The 21,543-nt window shown below is 45.4% G+C and overlaps 1 protein-coding gene across 4 annotated transcripts; it reads right to left on the bottom strand.

Annotated features, from left to right (window-relative positions):
• Window positions 1-54: 54 nt before the first annotated feature.
• On the bottom strand, window positions 55-21,151 carry LOC110508024 (angiomotin-like protein 1). Of its 4 annotated transcripts, none has more exons than XM_036964618.1 (13): window positions 21,062-21,147; window positions 20,700-20,884; window positions 20,053-20,273; window positions 17,065-17,238; window positions 15,588-16,981; window positions 14,774-14,918; window positions 14,305-14,382; window positions 13,011-13,132; window positions 10,082-10,231; window positions 9,695-9,909; window positions 5,059-5,175; window positions 708-1,231; window positions 55-559 (listed from the first exon to the last, which is right to left on the bottom strand). In XM_036964618.1, exons 3-13 carry the CDS (start codon window positions 20,258-20,260, stop codon window positions 498-500), a joined length of 3,189 nt encoding a protein of 1,062 aa, XP_036820513.1. In that variant the 5' UTR covers window positions 20,261-20,273; window positions 20,700-20,884; window positions 21,062-21,147; the 3' UTR covers window positions 55-497. The 4 variants fall into 4 exon arrangements, with proteins under 4 accessions (XP_036820513.1, XP_036820512.1, XP_036820514.1 ...); XM_036964617.1 differs by having other exon boundaries at window positions 330-559; window positions 20,053-20,262; XM_036964619.1 differs by lacking the exons at window positions 20,053-20,273; window positions 20,700-20,884; window positions 21,062-21,147 and adding an exon at window positions 18,096-18,272 and having other exon boundaries at window positions 330-559.
• Between the last annotated feature and the right edge of the window lie 392 nt (window positions 21,152-21,543).

The raw sequence follows: 21,543 nt of genomic DNA on the forward strand, positions 1-21,543 counted from the left end.
AGGTAATACAATTCATTGATTAGAAAACAAAGTTACACAGACTGACAGCAGGGGGAGACAAAGTACATGTTTATATTCATTGTCACGCAGCACAGTAAAATCCATTTAAAAATTAAAGAAGTTTGAAATGTCTTTGTGGACGAAATCAATATTAACTCAGCAGAAATAAAAGTTTTACAAATCTAATCTTTCTGTACAGTTCATTTGTACAAAAATGCATGCTTTTCAACAAAGTAAACTTGCCTCTGAAATGCATTTTACTGATGAAAAACACACGCATACACACGCAACATAATGCAACTTGAAATTAACTTTACCAGACTAAAGGCACAGTTTTAGAGCAGGACAGAGGTCTTCCCCTATCTCTCTCTCTCTCTCTCTCTCTTTCTGCCATCCAATGAGCCTCCAGTTTCCAGTCTATCAGTCAGCCATCACTACTTAAGTTTGTTTCATCCTCAGTTGTTCAGCAGTAGCTTCACAAGACCCCACCGTGTCCATTAGATGAGGATCTCCTCTAAGTGTGTACCTGGGTGGTGTGGGGGATGAGTTCTAGTCATATCTATGGAGAAAGAAAGAACACTTAGTTGAAGACATGTAGAATATCAGATCCAACATTAGAATGAAGTTGCTGAACTAGGGTCAGTTTTACATTACATTTTGGACTGGGTTCACTGTTCCTTGATTGTTCAGTCTTAGCTGTCACTCACCTGTCCTCTGGGTCCTGACCAATCCCAGCCAGGCTCTGCTGGGGAGGGGCAGGACTTTGAGGGACTCTGAACCTTTGTCAGTCTGAGTGCTGCTGTCTCTACTACCCGTCTTAGAATGGGAGGATAGGAGAGGAGTGGAGGGGAGGGAGGAGGAGAGGGGGAGGATAGAGAATTGGAGGGAGGAGGAGAGAGGCAGGGTGGAGGAGAAAGGCAGGGTGGATGAATAAGATGGTGTAGTGGAGTAGGGGAGGGTGGAGGAGAAAGGCAGGGTGGAAGGGAGGGAGGAGGTGGTAGATAAAGAGGAAGGTGGGGAAGAGAGGAGGAGGGGGAGGGAAGGGAGGAGGTTTCTCTCTTTCCTCTCGTCTGTCTGGGAAGTTTGTCGTGGGTGCAGTCCTGTTGCTAAGGAGATGGAGGGGGTGGAGCGGGCGGGGCGGAGGGCGCTGAGGTCACCGCGAGAGTTCCGTTGCTGTAAAACCTTTATCAACGCATCCTTCTCTATCAGCTGGGCATACAGGTTCCTTATCCTGTACACAAACACAGAAAACACAACCTTGATCCTATTGACTAAAAGTCAGAGTGAACCAATACAAATAAATCAACAATCAAGATGCCTTTTAGACAAGATCAGCCACTTTGATGGTGTGTGTGTGATATATATATACAGTATACATATTAGTTGAAGTCAGAAGTTTACATACTCTTAGGTTGGAGTCATTAAAACTAGTTTACATACTCTTAGGTTGGAGTCATTAAAACTAGTTTACATACTCTTAGGTTGGAGTCATTAAAACTAGTTTACATACTCTTAGGTTGGAGTCATTAAAACTAGTTTACATACTCTTAGGTTGGAGTCATTAAAACTAGTTTACATACTCTTAGGTTGGAGTCATTAAAACTAGTTTACATACTCTTAGGTTGGAGTCATTAAAACTAGTTTACATACTCTTAGGTTGGAGTCATTAAAACTAGTTTACATACTCTTAGGTTGGAGTCATTAAAACTAGTTTACATACTCTTAGGTTGGAGTCATTAAAACTAGTTTACATACTCTTAGGTTGGAGTCATTAAAACTAGTTTACATACTCTTAGGTTGGAGTCATTAAAACTAGTTTACATACACTTAGGTTGGAGTCATTAAAACTAGTTTACATACTCTTAGGTTGGAGTCATTAAAACTAGTTTACATACACTTAGGTTGGAGTCATTAAAACTAGTTTACATACTCTTAGGTTGGAGTCATTAAAACTAGTTTACATACTCTTAGGTTGGAGTCATTAAAACTAGTTTACATACTCTTAGGTTGGAGTCATTAAAACTAGTTTACATACTCTTAGGTTGGAGTCATTAAAACTAGTTTACATACACTTAGGTTGGAGTCATTAAAACTAGTTTACATACTCTTAGGTTGGAGTCATTAAAACTAGTTTACATACTCTTAGGTTGGAGTCATTAAAACTAGTTTACATACACTTAGGTTGGAGTCATTAAAACTAGTTTACATACTCTTAGGTTGGAGTCATTAAAACTAGTTTACATACACTTAGGTTGGAGTCATTAAAACTAGTTTACATACTCTTAGGTTGGAGTCATTAAAACTAGTTTACATACTCTTAGGTTGGAGTCATTAAAACTAGTTTACATACTCTTAGGTTGGAGTCATTAAAACTAGTTTACATACTCTTAGGTTGGAGTCATTAAAACTAGTTTACATACACTTAGGTTGGAGTCATTAAAACTAGTTTACATACACTTAGGTTGGAGTCATTAAAACTAGTTTACATACACTTAGGTTGGAGTCATTAAAACTAGTTTACATACACTTAGGTTGGAGTCATTAAAACTAGTTTACATACTCTTAGGTTGGAGTCATTAAAACTAGTTTACATACACTTAGGTTGGAGTCATTAAAACTAGTTTACATACTCTTAGGTTGGAGTCATTAAAACTAGTTTACATACTCTTAGGTTGGAGTCATTAAAACTAGTTTACATACTCTTAGGTTGGAGTCATTAAAACTAGTTTACATACACTTAGGTTGGAGTCATTAAAACTAGTTTACATACACTTAGGTTGGAGTCATTAAAACTAGTTTACATACACTTAGGTTGGAGTCATTAAAACTAGTTTACATACTCTTAGGTTGGAGTCATTAAAACTAGTTTACATACACTTAGGTTGGAGTCATTAAAACTAGTTTACATACTCTTAGGTTGGAGTCATTAAAACTAGTTTACATACTCTTAGGTTGGAGTCATTAAAACTAGTTTACATACTCTTAGGTTGGAGTCATTAAAACTAGTTTACATACTCTTAGGTTGGAGTCATTAAAACTAGTTTACATACACTTAGGTTGGAGTCATTAAAACTAGTTTACATACACTTAGGTTGGAGTCATTAAAACTAGTTTACATACACTTAGGTTGGAGTCATTAAAACTAGTTTACATACACTTAGGTTGGAGTCATTAAAACTAGTTTACATACTCTTAGGTTGGAGTCATTAAAACTAGTTTACATACTCTTACGTTGGAGTCATTAAAACTAGTTTACATACTCTTAGGTTGGAGTCATTAAAACTAGTTTACATACTCTTAGGTTGGAGTCATTAAAACTAGTTTACATACTCTTAGGTTGGAGTCATTAAAACTAGTTTACATACTCTTAGGTTGGAGTCATTAAAACTAGTTTACATACACTTAGGTTGGAGTCATTAAAACTAGTTTACATACTCTTACGTTGGAGTCATTAAAACTAGTTTACATACTCTTAGGTTGGAGTCATTAAAACTTGTTTTTCAATCACTCCACAAATTTCTTATTAACAAACTATAGTTTTGGTAAGACGGTTAGGACATCTACTTTGTGCATGACACAAGTAATTTTCCCAACAATTGTTTACACACAGATTATTTCACTTATAATTCACTGTATCACAATTCCAGTGGGTCAGAAGTTTACATACACTAAGTTGACTGTGCCTTTAAACAGCTTGGAAAATTCCAGAAAATTATGTCATGGTTATAGAAGCTCCCGATAGGCTAATTGACATAATTTGAGTCAATTGGAGGTGTACCTGTGGATGAATTTCAAGGCCTACATTCAAACTCTGTTCCTCTTTGCTTGACATCATGGGGAAAATCAAAAGAAATCAGCCAAGACCTCAGAAAGAAAACTTGGGACCTCCACAAGTCTGGTTCATCCATAGGAGCAATTACCAAATGCCTGAAGGTACCACGTTTATCTGTACAAACAATAGTACGCAAGTATAAACACCATGGGACCACGCAGATGCCATACCGCTCAGGAAGGAGACGCGTTCTGTCTCCTAGAGATGAATGTACTTCAGTGGGAAAAGTGCAAATCAATCCAAGAACTCCAGCAAAGGATCTCGTGAATATTTTGGAGGAAACAAAACAAGTCCTTTATCGACATAACCTGAAAGGTCGCTCAGCAAGGAAGAAGACACTGCTCCAAAACCGCCATAAAAAAGCCAGACTACGGTTTGCAACTGCACATGGGGACAAAGTTTGTACTTTTTGAGAAATGTCCTCTGGTCTGATGAAACAAAAATATAACTGTTTGGCCATAATAATCATTGTTATGTTTGGAGGAAAAAGGGGGATGCTTGCAAGCCAAAGAACACCATCCCAACCGTGAAGCACAGGGGTGGCAGCATCATGTTGTGGGGGTGCTTTGCAGCAGGAGGAACTGGTGCACTTCACAAAATAGATGGCATCATGAGGCTGGAAAATGATGTGGATATATTGAAGCAACATCTCAAGACATCAGTCAGGAAGTTAAAGCTTGGTCGCAAATGGGTCTTCCAAATGGACATTGACCCCAAGAATACTTCCAAAGTTGTGGCAAAATGGCTTAAGGACAACAAAGTCAAGGTATTGGAGTGGCCATCACAAAGCCCTGACCTCAATACTAAATTTGTGGGCATAACTGGAAAAAGCGTGTCTGTGCAAGGAGGCCTACAAACCTGACTCAGCTACACCACCTCTGTCAGGAGGAATGGGCCAACATTCACCCAACTTGTTGTAGGAAGCTAGTGGAAGGCTACCCAAAACGTTTGACCCAAGTTAAACAATTTAAAGGAAATGCTACCAAATATTGAGTGTTTGTAAACTTCTGACCCACTGGGAATGTGATGAAATAAATAAAAATTGAAATAAATCATTCTACTATTATTCTGATATTTCACATTCTTAAAATAAACTGGTGATCCTAACTGATTTTTACTAGGATTAAATGTCAGGAATTGTGAAACTGAGTTTGAATTTATTTGGGTAAGGTATATGTAAAATTCTGACTTCAACTCTATATATACATACAGTATAATGTGTGTACCTGTGCTCCATGTCATTGCAGCGTCTGGTAGCCTGCTGTACATCATCCTCCTGACACAGTGTGCAGCCCGTCATCTCACTGTAGCTACCACTGTGAGAGTGCACCACCAAGGGGTCCCTACAGACACACACACACACAACCTTGTGAATGTTAACCTGTTTAAAGGTCGTACTCACATTGGCTACAGAGAGCGAGATCACAGTCCTCTGGAACAGCTGGTAGAAGGCATTTGGTTGGTCTGGTAGGCTCACAGCTAGGTTTCCCTTTGTAACCAGTGATAGTTTGCCAGCCCTGGCACATCTGATAAACGTCAGATCCGGTGTAGTAAGATCCGATCTTAGTCCTGTATTGACGCTTTGCCTGTTTGATGGCTCGTCGGGGGTCGTAGTGGGATTTCTTAGAAGCGTCTGGAGTAGTATCCCTCCCCTTGAAAGCGGCAGCTCTACCATTTAGCTCAGTGCGGATGTTGCCTGTAATCCATGGCTTCTGGTTGGAATATGGTCACTTTGGGGACAATGTTGTCGATGCACATATTAATGATGCCTTTTGACTGATGTGGTAAAGTCAATGTTATCCGTTGAATCCCAGAACATATTTCAGTCTGTGCTAGGGAAACAGTCCTTTAGCTTAGCATCCACTTCATCAGACTACTTCTGTATAGAGCACGTTACTGGTACCTCCTGTTTTACATTTTTTAAAGCAGAAATCAGGAGGATATAGTTATGGTCAGATTTGCCAACGGGAGGGCGTGTTAGCTATGTACAGTATGCCTCTCTGTGTGTGGAGTAATTGTTTTGTTATTGAACCTTTATTTAACTTGACAAGTCAGTTAAAAACAAATTCTTATTTACAATGACGGCCTAGGAACAGTGGGTAGTCAGCTCAGTTTACCTTGTCAGCTCCGGGATTTGATCTAACAACCTTTTGATTACTGGCCCAACGCTCTAACCACTAGGCTACCTGCCGCCTCTACGCTCTAACCACTAGGCTACCTGCCGCCTCTACGCTCTAACCACTAGGCTACCTGCCGCCCTCTACGCTCTAACCACTAGGCTACCTGCCGCCTCTACGCTCTAACCGCTAGGCTACCTGCCGCCTCTACGCTCTAACCGCTAGGCTACCTGCCGCCTCTACGCTCTAACCGCTAGGCTACCTGCCGCCTCTACGCTCTAACCGCTAGGCTACCTGCCGCCTCTACGCTCTAACCGCTAGGCTACCTGCCGCCTCTACGCTCTAACCGCTAGGCTACCTGCCGCCTCTACGCTCTAACCGCTAGGCTACCTGCCGCCTCTACGCTCTAACCGCTAGGCTACCTGCCGCCTCTACGCTCTAACCGCTAGGCTACCTGCCGCCTCTACGCTCTAACCGCTAGGCTACCTGCCGCCTCGACGCTCTAACCGCTAGGCTACCTGCCGCCTCGACGCTCTAACCGCTAGGCTACCTGCCGACTCGACGCTCTAACCGCTAGGCTACCTGCCGACTCGACGCTCTAACCGCTAGGCTACCTGCCGACTCGACGCTCTAACCGCTAGGCTACCTGCCGACTCGACGCTCTAACCGCTAGGCTACCTGCCGACTCGACGCTCTAACCGCTAGGCTACCTGCCGACTCGACGCTCTAACCGCTAGGCTACCTGCCGACTCGACGCTCTAACCGCTAGGCTACCTGCCGACTCGACGCTCTAACCGCTAGGCTACCTGCCGACTCGACGCTCTAACCGCTAGGCTACCTGCCGACTCGACGCTCTAACCGCTAGGCTACCTGCCGACTCGACGCTCTAACCGCTAGGCTACCTGCCGACTCGACGCTCTAACCGCTAGGCTACCTGCCGCCTCTACGCTCTAACCGCTAGGCTACCTGCCGCCTCTACGCTCTAACCGCTAGGCTACCTGCCGCCTCTACGCTCTAACCGCTAGGCTACCTGCCGCCTCTACGCTCTAACCGCTAGGCTACCTGCCGCCTCTACGCTCTAACCGCTAGGCTACCTGCCGCCTCTACGCTCTAACCGCTAGGCTACCTGCCGCCTCTACGCTCTAACCGCTAGGCTACCTGCCGCCTCTACGCTCTAACCGCTAGGCTACCTGCCGCCTCTAGGCTCTAACCGCTAGGCTACCTGCCGCCTCTAGGCTCTAACCGCTAGGCTACCTGCCGCCTCTAGGCTCTAACCGCTAGGCTACCTGCCGCCTCTAGGCTCTAACCGCTAGGCTACCTGCCGCCTCTACGCTCTAACCGCTAGGCTACCTGCCGACTCGACGCTCTAACCGCTAGGCTACCTACCGACTCGACGCTCTAACCACTAGGCTACCTGCCGACTCGACCCTCTAACCACTAGGCTACCTGCCGACTCGACACTCTAACCACTAGGCTACCTGCCGACTCGACGCTCTAACCGCTAGGCTACCTGCCGACTCGACGCTCTAACCGCTAGGCTACCTGCCGACTCGACGCTCTAACCGCTAGGCTACCTGCCGACTCGACGCTCTAACCACTAGGCTACCTGCCGCCTCTACGCTCTAACCGCTAGGCTACCTGCCGCCTCTACGCTCTAACCACTAGGCTACCTGGCGCCCCGGTGACCTAGTTGTCACCGTTCTGTATGTAGAGTAAAGGTGATCTAGAGTTGTCACCGTTCTGTGTGTAGAGTAAAGGTGATCTAGAGTTGTCACCGTTCTGTGTGTAGAGTAAAGGTGATCTAGAGTTGTCACCGTTCTGTGTGTAGAGTAAAGGTGATCTAGAGTTGTCACCGTTCTGTGTGTAGAGTAAAGGTGATCTAGAGTTTTGTCACCGTTCTGTGTGTAGAGTAAAGGTGATCTAGAGTTTTGTCACCGTTCTGTGTGTAGAGTAAAGGTGATCTAGAGTTTTGTCACCTCTAGTTGCAAAGGTGATAAAGGTGATAATGAGTTCACACAGATTTCAGTTTCCCTGCATTAAAATCACTGGCCATGAGAAGTGCTGCCACAGGGTGTGGATTTCCTCGTTTGCTTATGGCCCTATGCAGCTCATTGAGTGTGGTCTTAGTGCCAGCATCGGTTTGTGGAGGTATATAGACAGCTAGGAAATATATGGATGAAAACTCTCTTGGTAGTTAGTACGGTCTGCAGCTTATCATGATGTATTCTAACTCTAACTAGCAAACGCTCGAGACTTCCACTCCCCCCTCATCTTACCCGAGGCTGCTGACCGGTCCTGACAACGCACAGAAAAGCCAGCGAGACGTATATTATCCACGTCCTTGTCCAGCCACGACTCCGAGAAACATATTAAAGTTCTTCGGGTCCCATTGACAGGATAGTTTCGAACAGAGCTCGTCCAGTTTGTTCTCTGATGACTGTACATTCACCAACAGAACGGAGCTCGTCCAGTTTGTTCTCTGATGACTGTACATTCACCAACAGAACGGAGCTCGTCCAGTTTGTTCTCTGATGACTGTACATTCACCAACAGAACGGAGCTCGTCCAGTTTGTTCTCTGATGACTGTACATTCACCAACAGAACGGAGCTCGTCCAGTTTGTTCTCTGATGACTGTACATTCACCAACAGAACGGAGCTCGTCCAGTTTGTTCTCTGATGACTGTACATTCACCAACAGAACGGAGCTCGTCCAGTTTGTTCTCTGATGACTGTACATTCACCAACAGAACGGAGCTCGTCCAGTTTGTTCTCTGATGACTGTACATTCACCAACAGAACGGAGCTCGTCCAGTTTGTTCTCTGATGACTGTACATTCACCAACAGAACGGAGCTCGTCCAGTTTGTTCTCTGGTGACTGTACATTCACCAACAGAACGGAGCTCGTCCAGTTTGTTCTCTGATGACTGTACATTCACCAACAGAACGGAGCTCGTCCAGTTTGTTCTCTGATGACTGTACATTCACCAACAGAACGGAGCTCGTCCAGTTTGTTCTCTGATGACTGTACATTCACCAACAGAACGGAGCTCGTCCAGTTTGTTCTCTGATGACTGTACATTCACCAACAGAACGGAGCTCGTCCAGTTTGTTCTCTGATGACTGTACATTCACCAACAGAACGGAGCTCGTCCAGTTTGTTCTCTGATGACTGTACATTCACCAACAGAACAGAGGGTTATTAGATTCACCAGACGTACTCGTCAGGATGCCGGTTTGCCTGCCTCTTTTGAGCCGTCACTTCCTCTTTTGAATCCCGGGAATTAGGGCCTGGTCCGGAGGAAGCAGCACGTCCAGAGCTGCCGATTCGTTGAAGTTGAAATTGTCATCCAAATCGAGGTTAGTGATCGCTGTTCTGATCTCAAGAAGCTGTTTTCGGTCATAGGAAATTATGGCAGAGATATTATGTACAAAAAATGTTAAGATCAGTATAACAAAAAAAAAACAGCGGAATTGGTCAGGAGCCCGTGGAAAACAGCTTCTATCCACTGCAACGCCATCTCTACCTGTGTGCATGAGACCTGTTGGGATGTGTGTGTACCTGTGTGCATGAGTGACCTGTTGGGATGTGTGTGTACCTGTGTGCATGAGTGACCTGTTGGGATGTGTGTGTACCTGTGTGCATGAGACCTGTTGGGATGTGTGTGTACCTGTGTGCATGAGTGACCTGTTGGGATGTGTGTGTACCTGTGTGCATGAGTGACCTGTTGGGATGTGTGTGTACCTGTGTGTGTTGGCTGTAGCAGCAGTCTCCATGTTAAAGTGTCTCATGGCGTTCTCCTGCAGGTACTTCTGTTCCCAACGGGTAGAGTCAGCCTCTAGAGCCAGAACCCTCTCCTCCCTCTGCCTCAGCAGCTCCCTCAGAGCAGGGGCACTGCCCTCCCCTACACCCCCACCCCCACCTGGCCCAGTGGTCCCAAGCACACCCCCACACACTCTCTGAGGGGAGGAGAGCGAGGCGGAGGTTTGGAAGAAGGAAGAGACATATGTAAAAAATAAAATAAAAAAAAAGGTTTAGGACAATCCAGACCCATTTTATGCATTAACAAATAGCATATGACCTGTTATGACATTGATATGACACCCGCCAAGAGAGCATTATGTGTGGTACCTGTTGCGTGCGCAGTGTGTGTAGCTCTCTCTCCAGCCGTGTACGCAGGCGTCTCTCAAGCTGCTCTCTCTTCTCACAGGCCGTCTGCAACTGCACCACAGCATGCTGCAACCCTTCCACACGTGCCGCATACACACACTTCACACGCAGCTACACACACACACACCAGGGAGGAATGGACACAGATACAGTATGTTGGATTGATCTGTATGTGTATATGATGTGTGAATAAGTGTCTGAATGAACTACATAATGTGATATACTGTGACGTAATGTGATGTGACGTAATGTGATATACTGTGACGTAATGTGATATACTGTGATGTAATGTGATATACCGTGACGTAATGTGATATAATGTGATATACTGTGACGTAATGTGATATACTGTGACTTAATGTGATATACTGTGACGTAATGTGATATACCGTGACATAATGTGATATACTGTGACGTAATGTGATGTGTTGTAATGTGATATAATGTGACGTAATGTGATAAACAGTGACGTAATGTAATGTGATATACTGTGACATGATGTGATATACCATTATGTAATGTGATGTACCGTTATGTAATGTGATATACCGTTATGTAATGTGATATACCGTTATGTAATGTGATATACTGTGACGTAATGTGATATACTGTGACGTAATGTGATATACTGTGACGTAATGTGATATACTGTGACGTAATGTGATATACCGTGACGTAATGTGATGTGACGTAATGTGATATACTGTGACGTAATGTGATATACTGTGACGTAATGTGATATACTGTGACGTAATGTGATATACCGTGACGTAATGTGATGTGACGTAATGTGATATACTGTGACGTAATGTGATATACTGTGACATAATGTGATATACTGTGACGTAATGTGATATACCGTTATGTAATGTGATATACTGTGACATAATGTGATGTGACGTAATGTGATATACTGTGACGTAATGTGATATACTGTGACGTAATGTGATGTGTTGTAATGTGATATAATGTGACGTAATGTGATAAACAGGGACGTAATGTAATGTGATATACCGCGATGTAATGTGATATACCGTTATGTAATGTGATATACTGTGACATAATGTGATGTGACGTAATGTGATATACTGTGACGTAATGTGATATACTGTGACGTAATGTGATATACCGTGACGTAATGTGATATACCGTTATGTAATGTGATATACTGTGACATAATGTGATGTGACGTAATGTGATATACTGTGACGTAATGTGATATACGTAACGTGATGTGACGTAATGTGATATACCGTGATGTAATGTGATATACCGTGACGTAATGTAATGTGATATACCATGACGTAATGTAATGTGATATACCGTGACGTGATGTGATATACTGTGACGTAATGTAATGTGATATACTGTGACGTAATGTGATATACCGTGACGTGATGTGATATACCGTGACGTAATGTGATATACCGTGACGTAATGTGATATACCGTGACGTGATGTGATATACCGTGACGTATTGTAATATGATATACTGTGACGTAATGTAATGTCATATACCGTGACGTAATGTGATATACCGTGACGTGATGTGATATACTGTGACGTAATGTAATGGGATATACCATGACGTAATGTGATATACCGTGACGTGATGTGATATACCGTGACGTAATGTGATATACCATGACGTGATGTGATATGCCGTGATGTGATATACCGTGACGTGATGTGATATACCGTGACGTAATGTGATATACCGTGACGTGATGTGATATACCGTGATGTAATGTGATATACCGTGACGTAATGTAATGTGATATACCGTGACGTGATATACTGTGACGTAATGTAATGTGATATACCATGACGTAATGTAATGTGATATACCGTGACGTGATGTGATATACTGTGACGTAATGTGATATACTGTGACGTAATGTGATATACCGTGACGTAATGTGATATAATGTGATATACTGTGACGTAATGTGATATACTGTGACGTAATGTGATATACCGTGACGTGATGTGATATACTGTGACGTAATGTAATGTGATATACCGTGACGTAATGTGATATACCGTGACGTGATGTGATATACTGTGACGTAATGTAATGTGATATACCGTGACGTAATGTGATATACCGTGACGTGATGTGATATACCGTGACGTAATGTGATATACCGTGACGTGATGTGATATACCGTGACGTGATGTGATATACCGTGACGTAATGTGATATACCGTGACGTAATGTGATATACCGTGACGTGATGTGATATACCGTGATGTAATGTGATATACCGTGACGTAATGTAATGTGATATACCGTGACGTGATGTGATATACTGTGACGTAATGTAATGTGATATACCATGACGTAATGTAATGTGATATACCGTGACGTGATGTGACGTAATGTAATGTGATATACTGTGACGTAATGTAAAATACAGTGACGTGATATACCATGACCTAATGTGATATACCGTGACGTAATGTGATATACCGTGACGTGATGTGATATACCGTGACGTAATGTAATATGATATACTGCGACGTAATGTAATGTGATATACCGTGACGTAATGTGATATACCGTGACGTGATGTGATATACTGTGACGTAATGTAATGTGATATACCATGACGTAATGTAATGTGATATACCGTGACGTGATGTGATATACCGTGACGTAATGTGATATACCGTGACGTGATGTGATATACCGTGATGTGATGTGATATACCGTGACGTAATGTGATATACCGTGACATAATGTGATATACCGTGACGTGATGTGATATACCGTGACGTGATGTGATATACCGTGACGTAATGTGATATACCGTGACGTAATGTGATATACCGTGACGCAATGTGATATACCGTGACGTAATGTGATATACTGTGACGTGATGTATACCTCTTCCTCTAAGTGTAGTGCTCTCTGCTGGGCGCTGCTCAGAGCTGACTCCAGTCTCTCTGCCCTCCGCTGCTGCTTCTCCACCTCTTCCTCCAAACGCTCTTTCTCTATCAGTCCATCCCCTGAGAGACAGTGAGAAACAGAGAGAAGGAAAGGGGGAAGATAAAAGATAAGAGAAAAATTGCTCAAATCAGACTTACAAACCCAATACTCCTCATGACTGGAATGTTCAAAGGTAGCAACATGGCATCCAGCTCTACTGTTGACCAAACTCTGGGTAGGGGTGGATGTGTGTTGGGTGGGGGAGGGAAGGATAAGGGGGGGGGGGGAGAATCTGCTGAGGCTGCATTCCCAGCACAGACCAGATCATTCCCCTTTGTCTCTGGGTTAACATGTCACACACATGCGGAAGAGGGGAGAGAGACAGGTGTGTGTAAAGGGAGGAGGGGAGGAGATATGGTGCAGAGTGTTTGGGTAGTTTGTGGCGGGGGGCTGACACGTTGAAACAGCACCTGTCCTAAAACTGCTATCCCTCCCTTTGCCTGTCTCTACTGGCCTCCCCCTCTCTTTATCTCTCCCTCCCCACTCTATCCCTCATTCCTGGTGTTACATACCAGACAGCCCAGTGAAATACAACAAACACTTCCTCTCCTCTCTCATGGTGCCCAGGGAGGGAGAGAATAGGGAGGGAGAGAATGGGGAGAGAGGGAGTGGTGGGAGTGAGAGAGAGAGAGAGAGCTAGGCAGTGGGAGGGTGTCAGTGGAAGTGAGAGAGGGAGGGAGACAGAGCGTGATAATGTGAGAAAGGTGGTGGTCAGGAGGAGAAAGTTCTCTCTGTTTGGGTTTCCAGGCCAGACGAGGTCACTGTCTGTAGTCACACTGACTCTCTAATAAAAGTAAGTGTGTGTGTGTGTGTGTGTGTGTGTGTGTGTGTGTGTGTGTGTGTGTGTGTGTGTGTGTACGTCCGTGCATGGGTGTGTGTGTGTGTGTGCACGTCCGTGCATGGGTGTGTGTGTGTGTACGTCCGTGCATGGGTGTGTGTGTGTGTGTGTGTGTGTGTGTGTGTGTGTGTGTGTGTGTGTGTGTGTGTGTGTGGCTAAAAGGAAATGGGATAATTGTATGTGTGCTGAATTTAGCCTGGGAAGAGAGGGAGTGGTGGAGAAAAGAGAGGAAAGAAGAGAGGAAAACCTAAATGCTGGGTGTGTCCTCATTCCCACTCACTAACACTCATCAACACCACAAACACACAAGTACTCATCAATACCACAAGTACAGACACAAACACACACACTTACTAAGCTCAGCAGCATGTCCATCCTCCTCTCCTTCTGGCTCACAGCACGCTAGCTGTTGATTGGCAGTCTCCAGGCGATCTGAGACATAGATGTGACACAGTCATACACAGACATAACATAGTCATACACAGACATAACATAGTCATACAGACATAACACAGTCATACACAGACATAACATAGTCATACACAGACATAACATAGTCATACACAGACATAACACAGTCATACACAGACATAACATAGTCATACACAGACATAACACAGTCATACACAGACATAACATAGTCATACAACATAGATGAACATGTTCAACTCCTCTTCTATTAACACAACTTATTGGTCAAAATTACCCAAATCCCATATATACAGCTAAGAAGAAGGTTGAAAAAAGGGTAACGGCACTTTAAGGACCCAATTATTTATTTTATTTTCAACATCCTTTTACAGGTTCCTCCCTCCTGTCCTACCTCTCAGGTCTCTGTTGAAGACAGTCAGGCGTCTTATCTCCCCCTCCAGTTTGCATCTCATTGTTCGGTCCAGCCCCTCCCTCTTTGACGAGCTCTTCGTCAGCCAATCATACTCTTCAGAGATCCTCTGGAGCTCCTCCTCTAACTGCAGCACAAGGAAGAGTAGTTTGTAGAAACGACTGAAATAGGGTCAGATATTTTTCTTCCCCTAATGCTTTAAGACAGGGTGGATGATTAGTTGACTAAGTGAATCAGGTGTGCCAGTTTAGGGTTAGTACAAAAATGTGAAGCGTCTAGGGGGGGGGGTGAGTTTGTTAAACCCTGGTTTAAGGCCAAATGAAGCTGTTTTCATATCAATATCAAATCATTTCTGGGTAACAATTAAATACCTTACCGTAATACAGTTCCATTCAAATGTTCAAAAATAGCTTTATAGCAAAACCATTTCTCAAGCAAGAATTTTGCTAAGACTGTCTGGGAATAGTCTAAATGGGGAGGGGAAAACTGAAACGTAGCTGTTATTGGCAGAGAGGTTTGGAACTCTTTGTTATTGGTCTATTAATCAATTTACCACATGGTGATGTCACCATGGAAAGCCAAAACTGCTGATTATAAGATCCTGTGTAGATTGTATTTTCAACCAGCAACTATCAGGAAATAACAATGAGCAAATGTGTTCATACTTTTACAGTGTTCATTTTATCAGCTGTTGTACAATATGATATAAAACACACAAAACATTAAAATATTGACTAATGGGGCCTATAAGGTTATAGTGAGTCAGTTATACAGTCACATCCAAACTTCCTCGTACCCAGTGCAGTTTGGAGGCCTTCTCTCTGTGTGTCAGCAGCTCGTGTCTCAGAGTCTGGTTCTCCTCACACAGCAGCTGGACCATCTGCTGCACCTTGGCTGCCATGACCACCTCCACACCGGAGGGGCCTGGGGAAGGTTGTTGAGGCTGGGGTTGGAGCTGAGAGACAAGGGTAGAAGTCTGGGCCTGGATGTTGGGGAGAAGAGTGGAGGTGTGGGTCTGGGAGGGTGTGGGACTGTGGTGGTACTGGACTGAGGGACCCCCTAGGGCCCCAGGGTGGTGCCGCCTGCTCTGGTACTCAGGTGGGGGGTTGCTCTCAGCTCTGGTTGGTTGGGCTGTGGACCAGTCCATTATTGTGGAAGAGGGGGGGTCAATGAAGGGAGGGCCTAGCTCAGAATGACAGGAGGGGGGCTGGGATTTCCCTGAGGGGGAGCAGAAGGGCGGCTGGGTGGGCTTGAAGGGGTACTCTGGTGGGGGTCCGCGGGAGTCTACTGATCCTGTGAGTGGGGTTATGTTTAGGGGTAGGGGGTAACTGAGGGAGGGGTTGCTAGAGGGAAGATTACTAGTTCCATTGGCCTCAACGCTGATTTGGAGGATCCTCTGGCTGAGGGAATACACATGACCCTGCTTGAGTTGCCTCAGAGTAGAGTCTCCATTGGCCCCTCCACCCCAGATAGACAAACCCTCAGCCTCATCCCCATCACTCATAAAGCCTTGCTGAGGGCCCAGGGGTGGGCTGGGGCTGGGGAAAGGAGAGGGGTCAGTGTTGGTGTCAGGGCTAGAGGTCTCAGAGGGGCTGTGAGGAGCTAAGCTGGTCCAGGCTGAGGGCTGGCTGTCTGGGGTGTGAGAGGGGCTAGGCAGGCTCTCCTGGTCCTCCAGTGTATAATAAAGCTGGTCCTGGTAGTGGTGTTGTCCCTGGGTCTGGGTCTGGGCCTTGGCCTGCTCATAGCTCGGCAGCTCCTCTAAACTGGGCTGGAGGGAGGGTTGGGGGGGCTGGGGGTGAGGGAGAGGGGGCTGGGGAGGTCCATGTTTCTCCAGGGAGCTACCGTCAGCCTGCTGCTCCTGCCCCTGAGGCTCCTGCCGAGCCCAGCGCAACTGGGGGTGAGCTAGTGGGCGGTGAGGGAAGGTAAGGGGGTAAGGTGGTAGTTGGCTGTCTGAGGTGGGGGCACCGCTACAGTCTATACCGCTGGGCGGCTGCTGCAGCAGGGGTGGGGAGGCCACCTGCGAGGGCTGCATGGGGTTCAGGTTGTCACTCTGAGGCCCCCATCCTCCCTCTCCTCCTCCGTAGCTGGTTTGTTCTTGTATGGTGCTTGAGAGAAGCTTCCCGCCCTCGTCCTCCTCTCCTCGCATGGCGCTCACACAGGGGTGGGACACAAAGGCCAAGGCTGCATCACCTAGGAAACAGCAGGGGTCAGAGGTCAATGTCAGGTGTATCATGCCTAAGGCCTAGCTTATCTCCCCCTAACTGCTAGTGTACCTGGTTCCCTGGCAGGTGTGGAGGTGCGACGGGTGAGAAGGATGGACAGTAACGGTGGATGAGTGGTCATTGACGTGGGGTCATTGTTGATGGTGAAGGGGACTGTTTCTGGGGGGCACTGAACGACGTCCTCCAGGGCAAAGACTCCTGGGAAACTATGGTACAAAGAGAGACCTGGAAAAGAAACAAAAATTAAATTGTTGTTTTTACTTATAAGTTATAATAGGTTAGGGACCAGGTGAGTGTTAGTGCCTAGTTCTCAGGAGACGACCCTGTCTGGTCATCTCCTGTCCTCAGCATTCCCATCCTGGTGTTTCCCTCCAGTACCTCTCAAAGTAAACAGACTCAACCACATGTCCAACTATTGCCTGTCCTCTGAGACACACACACACACACACACACACACACACACACTCACAGTAAAAGGTGGAAGATGTCCAGAGAATATTTTAACCATATGCATAGCAAGCTTGCTGTTGTGGCCTACTGGACAACTGACACATTAACCCAGGGTTTCCCCAACTCGGTCCCTCCCCCCCCCGTTTCCCAAACTCGGTCCTGCCCGCCCGTTTCCCAAACTCGGTCCTGCCAAAACGTGAACCCAGGGGGGGCCGCAGGACCGGGTTTGGTAAACCCTGCACTAACAGGCCGAAATAGACAACAGACGCACTAAAGGACAGAAATAGACAACTGACGCACTAAAGGACAGAAATAGACAACTGAACTGACACATTACGGAACGAAGTAAAACCGGAGCCAAATGCCAGCACTATATAGTCAGCCATAATTGCGACCAAGCCGCAATGCACACTTTGAAGACAAACACCCAAAAGTTATTTAGGCTAGTTAAAAGTTATTTCGGCTAGTTAACTTCCCGAAAGCCGGTCAGAGACGGCCCTACAAAATTTGAGACAGCTCAATGAGTCTGTGCGTGCGCAAGGAGCGCGTGGATTGAACTGACCAAAACATCACATGCTGTAAGAAAGCTGACCTCACGCACTTCTTTCCCTTATACAGGCATAAACGTTTACCTCGGTGCTAAATGACCGGTCGTGTTGAGACACTTCTCTCCGCGCGCTAATAGTGCAACCGGTCTTGATGCTGACTCCCCCGGCTATAAAAGCAGATTCGGGCAGAGGCGCAAACAGCCGTGGGTCTGAGACAGTAGCGCGATCGTAATCAGCCCCGGACAGTTCGTTCTGGCATGAGCGGAATGCCAAAGCAAGACCTGCAGTTCAGGGGGGCGTGCCGGGGTCCTAGCGCCCGCAGGATAATAACCAGGGGTCTTATTATTATTATTAATTAAGGTTGTATGACAAACTACACCAAATGGTGTATTGCTGCCACCTACTGTATTGAAACAGAAAATATTCCATTAGGCTGTGGACCCCACATCATACAAAACATTAATAAACAAACACCCCACTCCTTCAGGAACAGTTCAGATCACCTCCTGAACAGGCTCGGGGCCTGTGAAGATGGAGCATTCATCAACAGGATTCCTTGTAATACCTCTGCTGTAAAATACTTGAGTCCCAATAAACACTCAGCCACACCCACAATGATGCCTGTTTTCTCAGATTTCCTCTCTGTTCGCACTGTGCAGTTGATAACCAATGCAGTAAATGCTACAAAATCCACCTTAACATGAGACATGTCAGAATCCCTCTGCAGACAAGGAATATTCTCTGGTGTCTCTACTCCTGCTACCATTAGTTCTTCAACTCCACTTCTTTCTTCCACTCGTCTCACTGCTTCCAGATAGGAGACATGCTGGACAGCTCTTATGTGGGTCAGTTTGCGTGCATCAACCACTTGATCCAATTCTTCACATATCTACTGTATCCTTTGCATTTACTTCTAGCACCAGGATACAGCATATACGTGAAGAATTGGGTCAAGTAATGGCAGTAGGAGTAGAGACACTAGATAATATTCCTTGTCTACAGAGATTCTGTCATGTTGCAGAGTTAACGCCCTGTTTCAAAGATCCACACACGTTTTCTCTGACACATTGGTGCGGCTTGCATCCGGGTTAAGTTAAAATATATATATATACTGTATATAAATCAATAAAGATCCCCACACAACACACTCCAATCCAATCTTCTTGAGGCGCAGAGCACGCTCTTCTCATTAGATACAAAAAAAATAAGCCCTCATTACTGTCATCGACATCACCTCAATCTGTATAGAGACTTCAAATGGATTTCCCAGATAACAACATCCAAAACCCTCTGACTAAAAAAGACTCAGAACTAGGCTTGGATGTGTATGATTCCACAGCCCTTTACTTCTCTTATTTCCTTTTGTATTCGCCTCTGTAATCCAATTCATCTCACTCTCATCTCTACTCACGCCATCTTATTCAAACAGAACATCCGCCGTTTTCTTCCCTGGGCCTTTTCACCAATACCAATCGGAAAGGCTCTAACCAGGGGTCATAGTTCAACCCCAGGATATAGGGTTCCAAAAACCTAATGGATTCAGTTAGGTTCAACTGTAAAACGGATGCTGATTTATGGATGGAAAGAGAGCTCTGCCTAACTCTGTCTCACCTGGCGTTTTGTTACAGGTAATATTTATCAGAGCCTATTTTTCACACACACACACACACACTTGTTTTTCTAACCTATTGGGACCTAAAATTGATTTCCACTTCCATTCCTATTTTCCTTAACCCCTAACCCTAACCTTAACCCCTAACCCTAACCTTAACCCCTAACCCTAACCTTAACCCCTAACCCTAACCCCTAACCCTAATTCTAACCGTAACCGTAACCCTAAACCTAACCCCTAAGCTTAAAATAGCATTTGTCCTCGTGGGGATGTGGGAAATGTCCCCATGAGGGAGAAGCTTCCTTGTTTTACTATCCTTGTTGGGACTTTTGAGGATTTCAGGTCCACACAAGGTTTGATAAACAAAACCACACACACACACACACACACACACACACACAGGGAGAGAAGGGGGCATGTGTAGACTACCTCCGTCGGGCTCGGGCTCGTTAGACACTCCAATGTGATCCAGCCATTGGGCCACATCTTCTGGAATCCAGTTCTCACCAGACTCCAGTCCTGCTTTCCCCCTGGGTGCAGAATCCAGTCCAGCATTTATTTCAGACCCTGACTCCAGACCAGCCTTCACCCTGGGTTCAGAATCCAGTCCAGCATTTCTTTCAGACCCTGACTCCATGCCTGCTTTCCCCCTGGTCAGAGGAAGCTCTGGTTAGGGTGTGTGTGTGGTTAGCTTTATTCCTGCATGTGAGAACTTGCTTCGTACTCAACAACAGTCTGTAAACACCTACTTATATGTGTGTGTGTGTGTGTGTGTGTGTGTGTGTGTGTGTGTGTGTGTGTGTGAGTGAGTGTAATGAAAAAACATTCCCTACAGCAACAAGATGTGTGAGAGATCTCTATCCCTATTTCCCTGTATCTCTCGCTTGTCTCACACACTTTCCCCTTGCTTATTCACACTACAGAAGAGAGCAGAGGAGAAAGTCAGTCACAGATCACAGTACCTACACTTTACCCCCCCCCCCCTCTCTCCGTCTGTAAATTTCTTTCTCCGTCCCTTCCTCGCCCTCTGTCTCCCTCTGCCCCCTCGCCCCACCGTTTAATGGAGATTGTCCTACCTGAGTATTGCCCGTGGATAATGTCTGATGAGAACGATGATGGTGAGAGTCAGCGATGAGTGTGTGCTTTGGGGCGTCTAAATCCACCAAACCATCAAACCCCACAGTCACACAGACATGCCGACTCTGCCCAGACTTGCCTCAACACACACACACACACACACACACACACACATAGGGGCGTCCTTGGAATGAGGGAGGGAGAGAAAGAGGCATGGGAGTGATAGAGGTGGGATAGAGAGAGAAGAAGAAGAGAGGAAGAATTAAATAACCAAGTAGAGAGAGAGAAAGAGAGAGAGAGAGAGAGAGAGAGAGAGAGAGAGAGAGAGAGAGAGAGAGGAAGAAATATTAATTTCTCCTACATTCTGCCTCTTCGTCTGTGTTTAGAGACATTCTGTCTGTTCTGTTATCTGGCTACTGAGGGAAAGGACACACACACACACACACTCTCTCTCTCTCTCTCTCTCTCTCTCTCTCTCTCTCTCTCTCTCTCTCTCTCTCTCTCTCTCGCTCTCTCACTCTCTCTCTCTCTCAGAGCGTTGGGCCAGTAACCGGAAGGTCACTATTTCGAATCCCGAGCCAAAAAGGTGAAAAATCGGACATTGTGCCCTTGAGCAAGACACTGAACCCTAATTGCTACAGGGTTGTCATTGATAAGCAGACCCTGGCCATGACCCCACTCTCAGAGAATGTCTCAGGGAGAGGGATATGCAAAAAAAAAAAAAATCATTTTCAATACATACTTGTACATGTGTGAAATAGGACAAATATAGGCACCCACCAAATGTGTCCTATTACACATACTGCCAGTGGTGGAAAAAGTACCCAACTGTCATACTTGAGT

This window comes from Oncorhynchus mykiss, chromosome 27 (assembly GCF_013265735.2).
Source record: "Oncorhynchus mykiss isolate Arlee chromosome 27, USDA_OmykA_1.1, whole genome shotgun sequence".
NCBI lineage: Eukaryota > Metazoa > Chordata > Actinopteri > Salmoniformes > Salmonidae > Oncorhynchus > Oncorhynchus mykiss.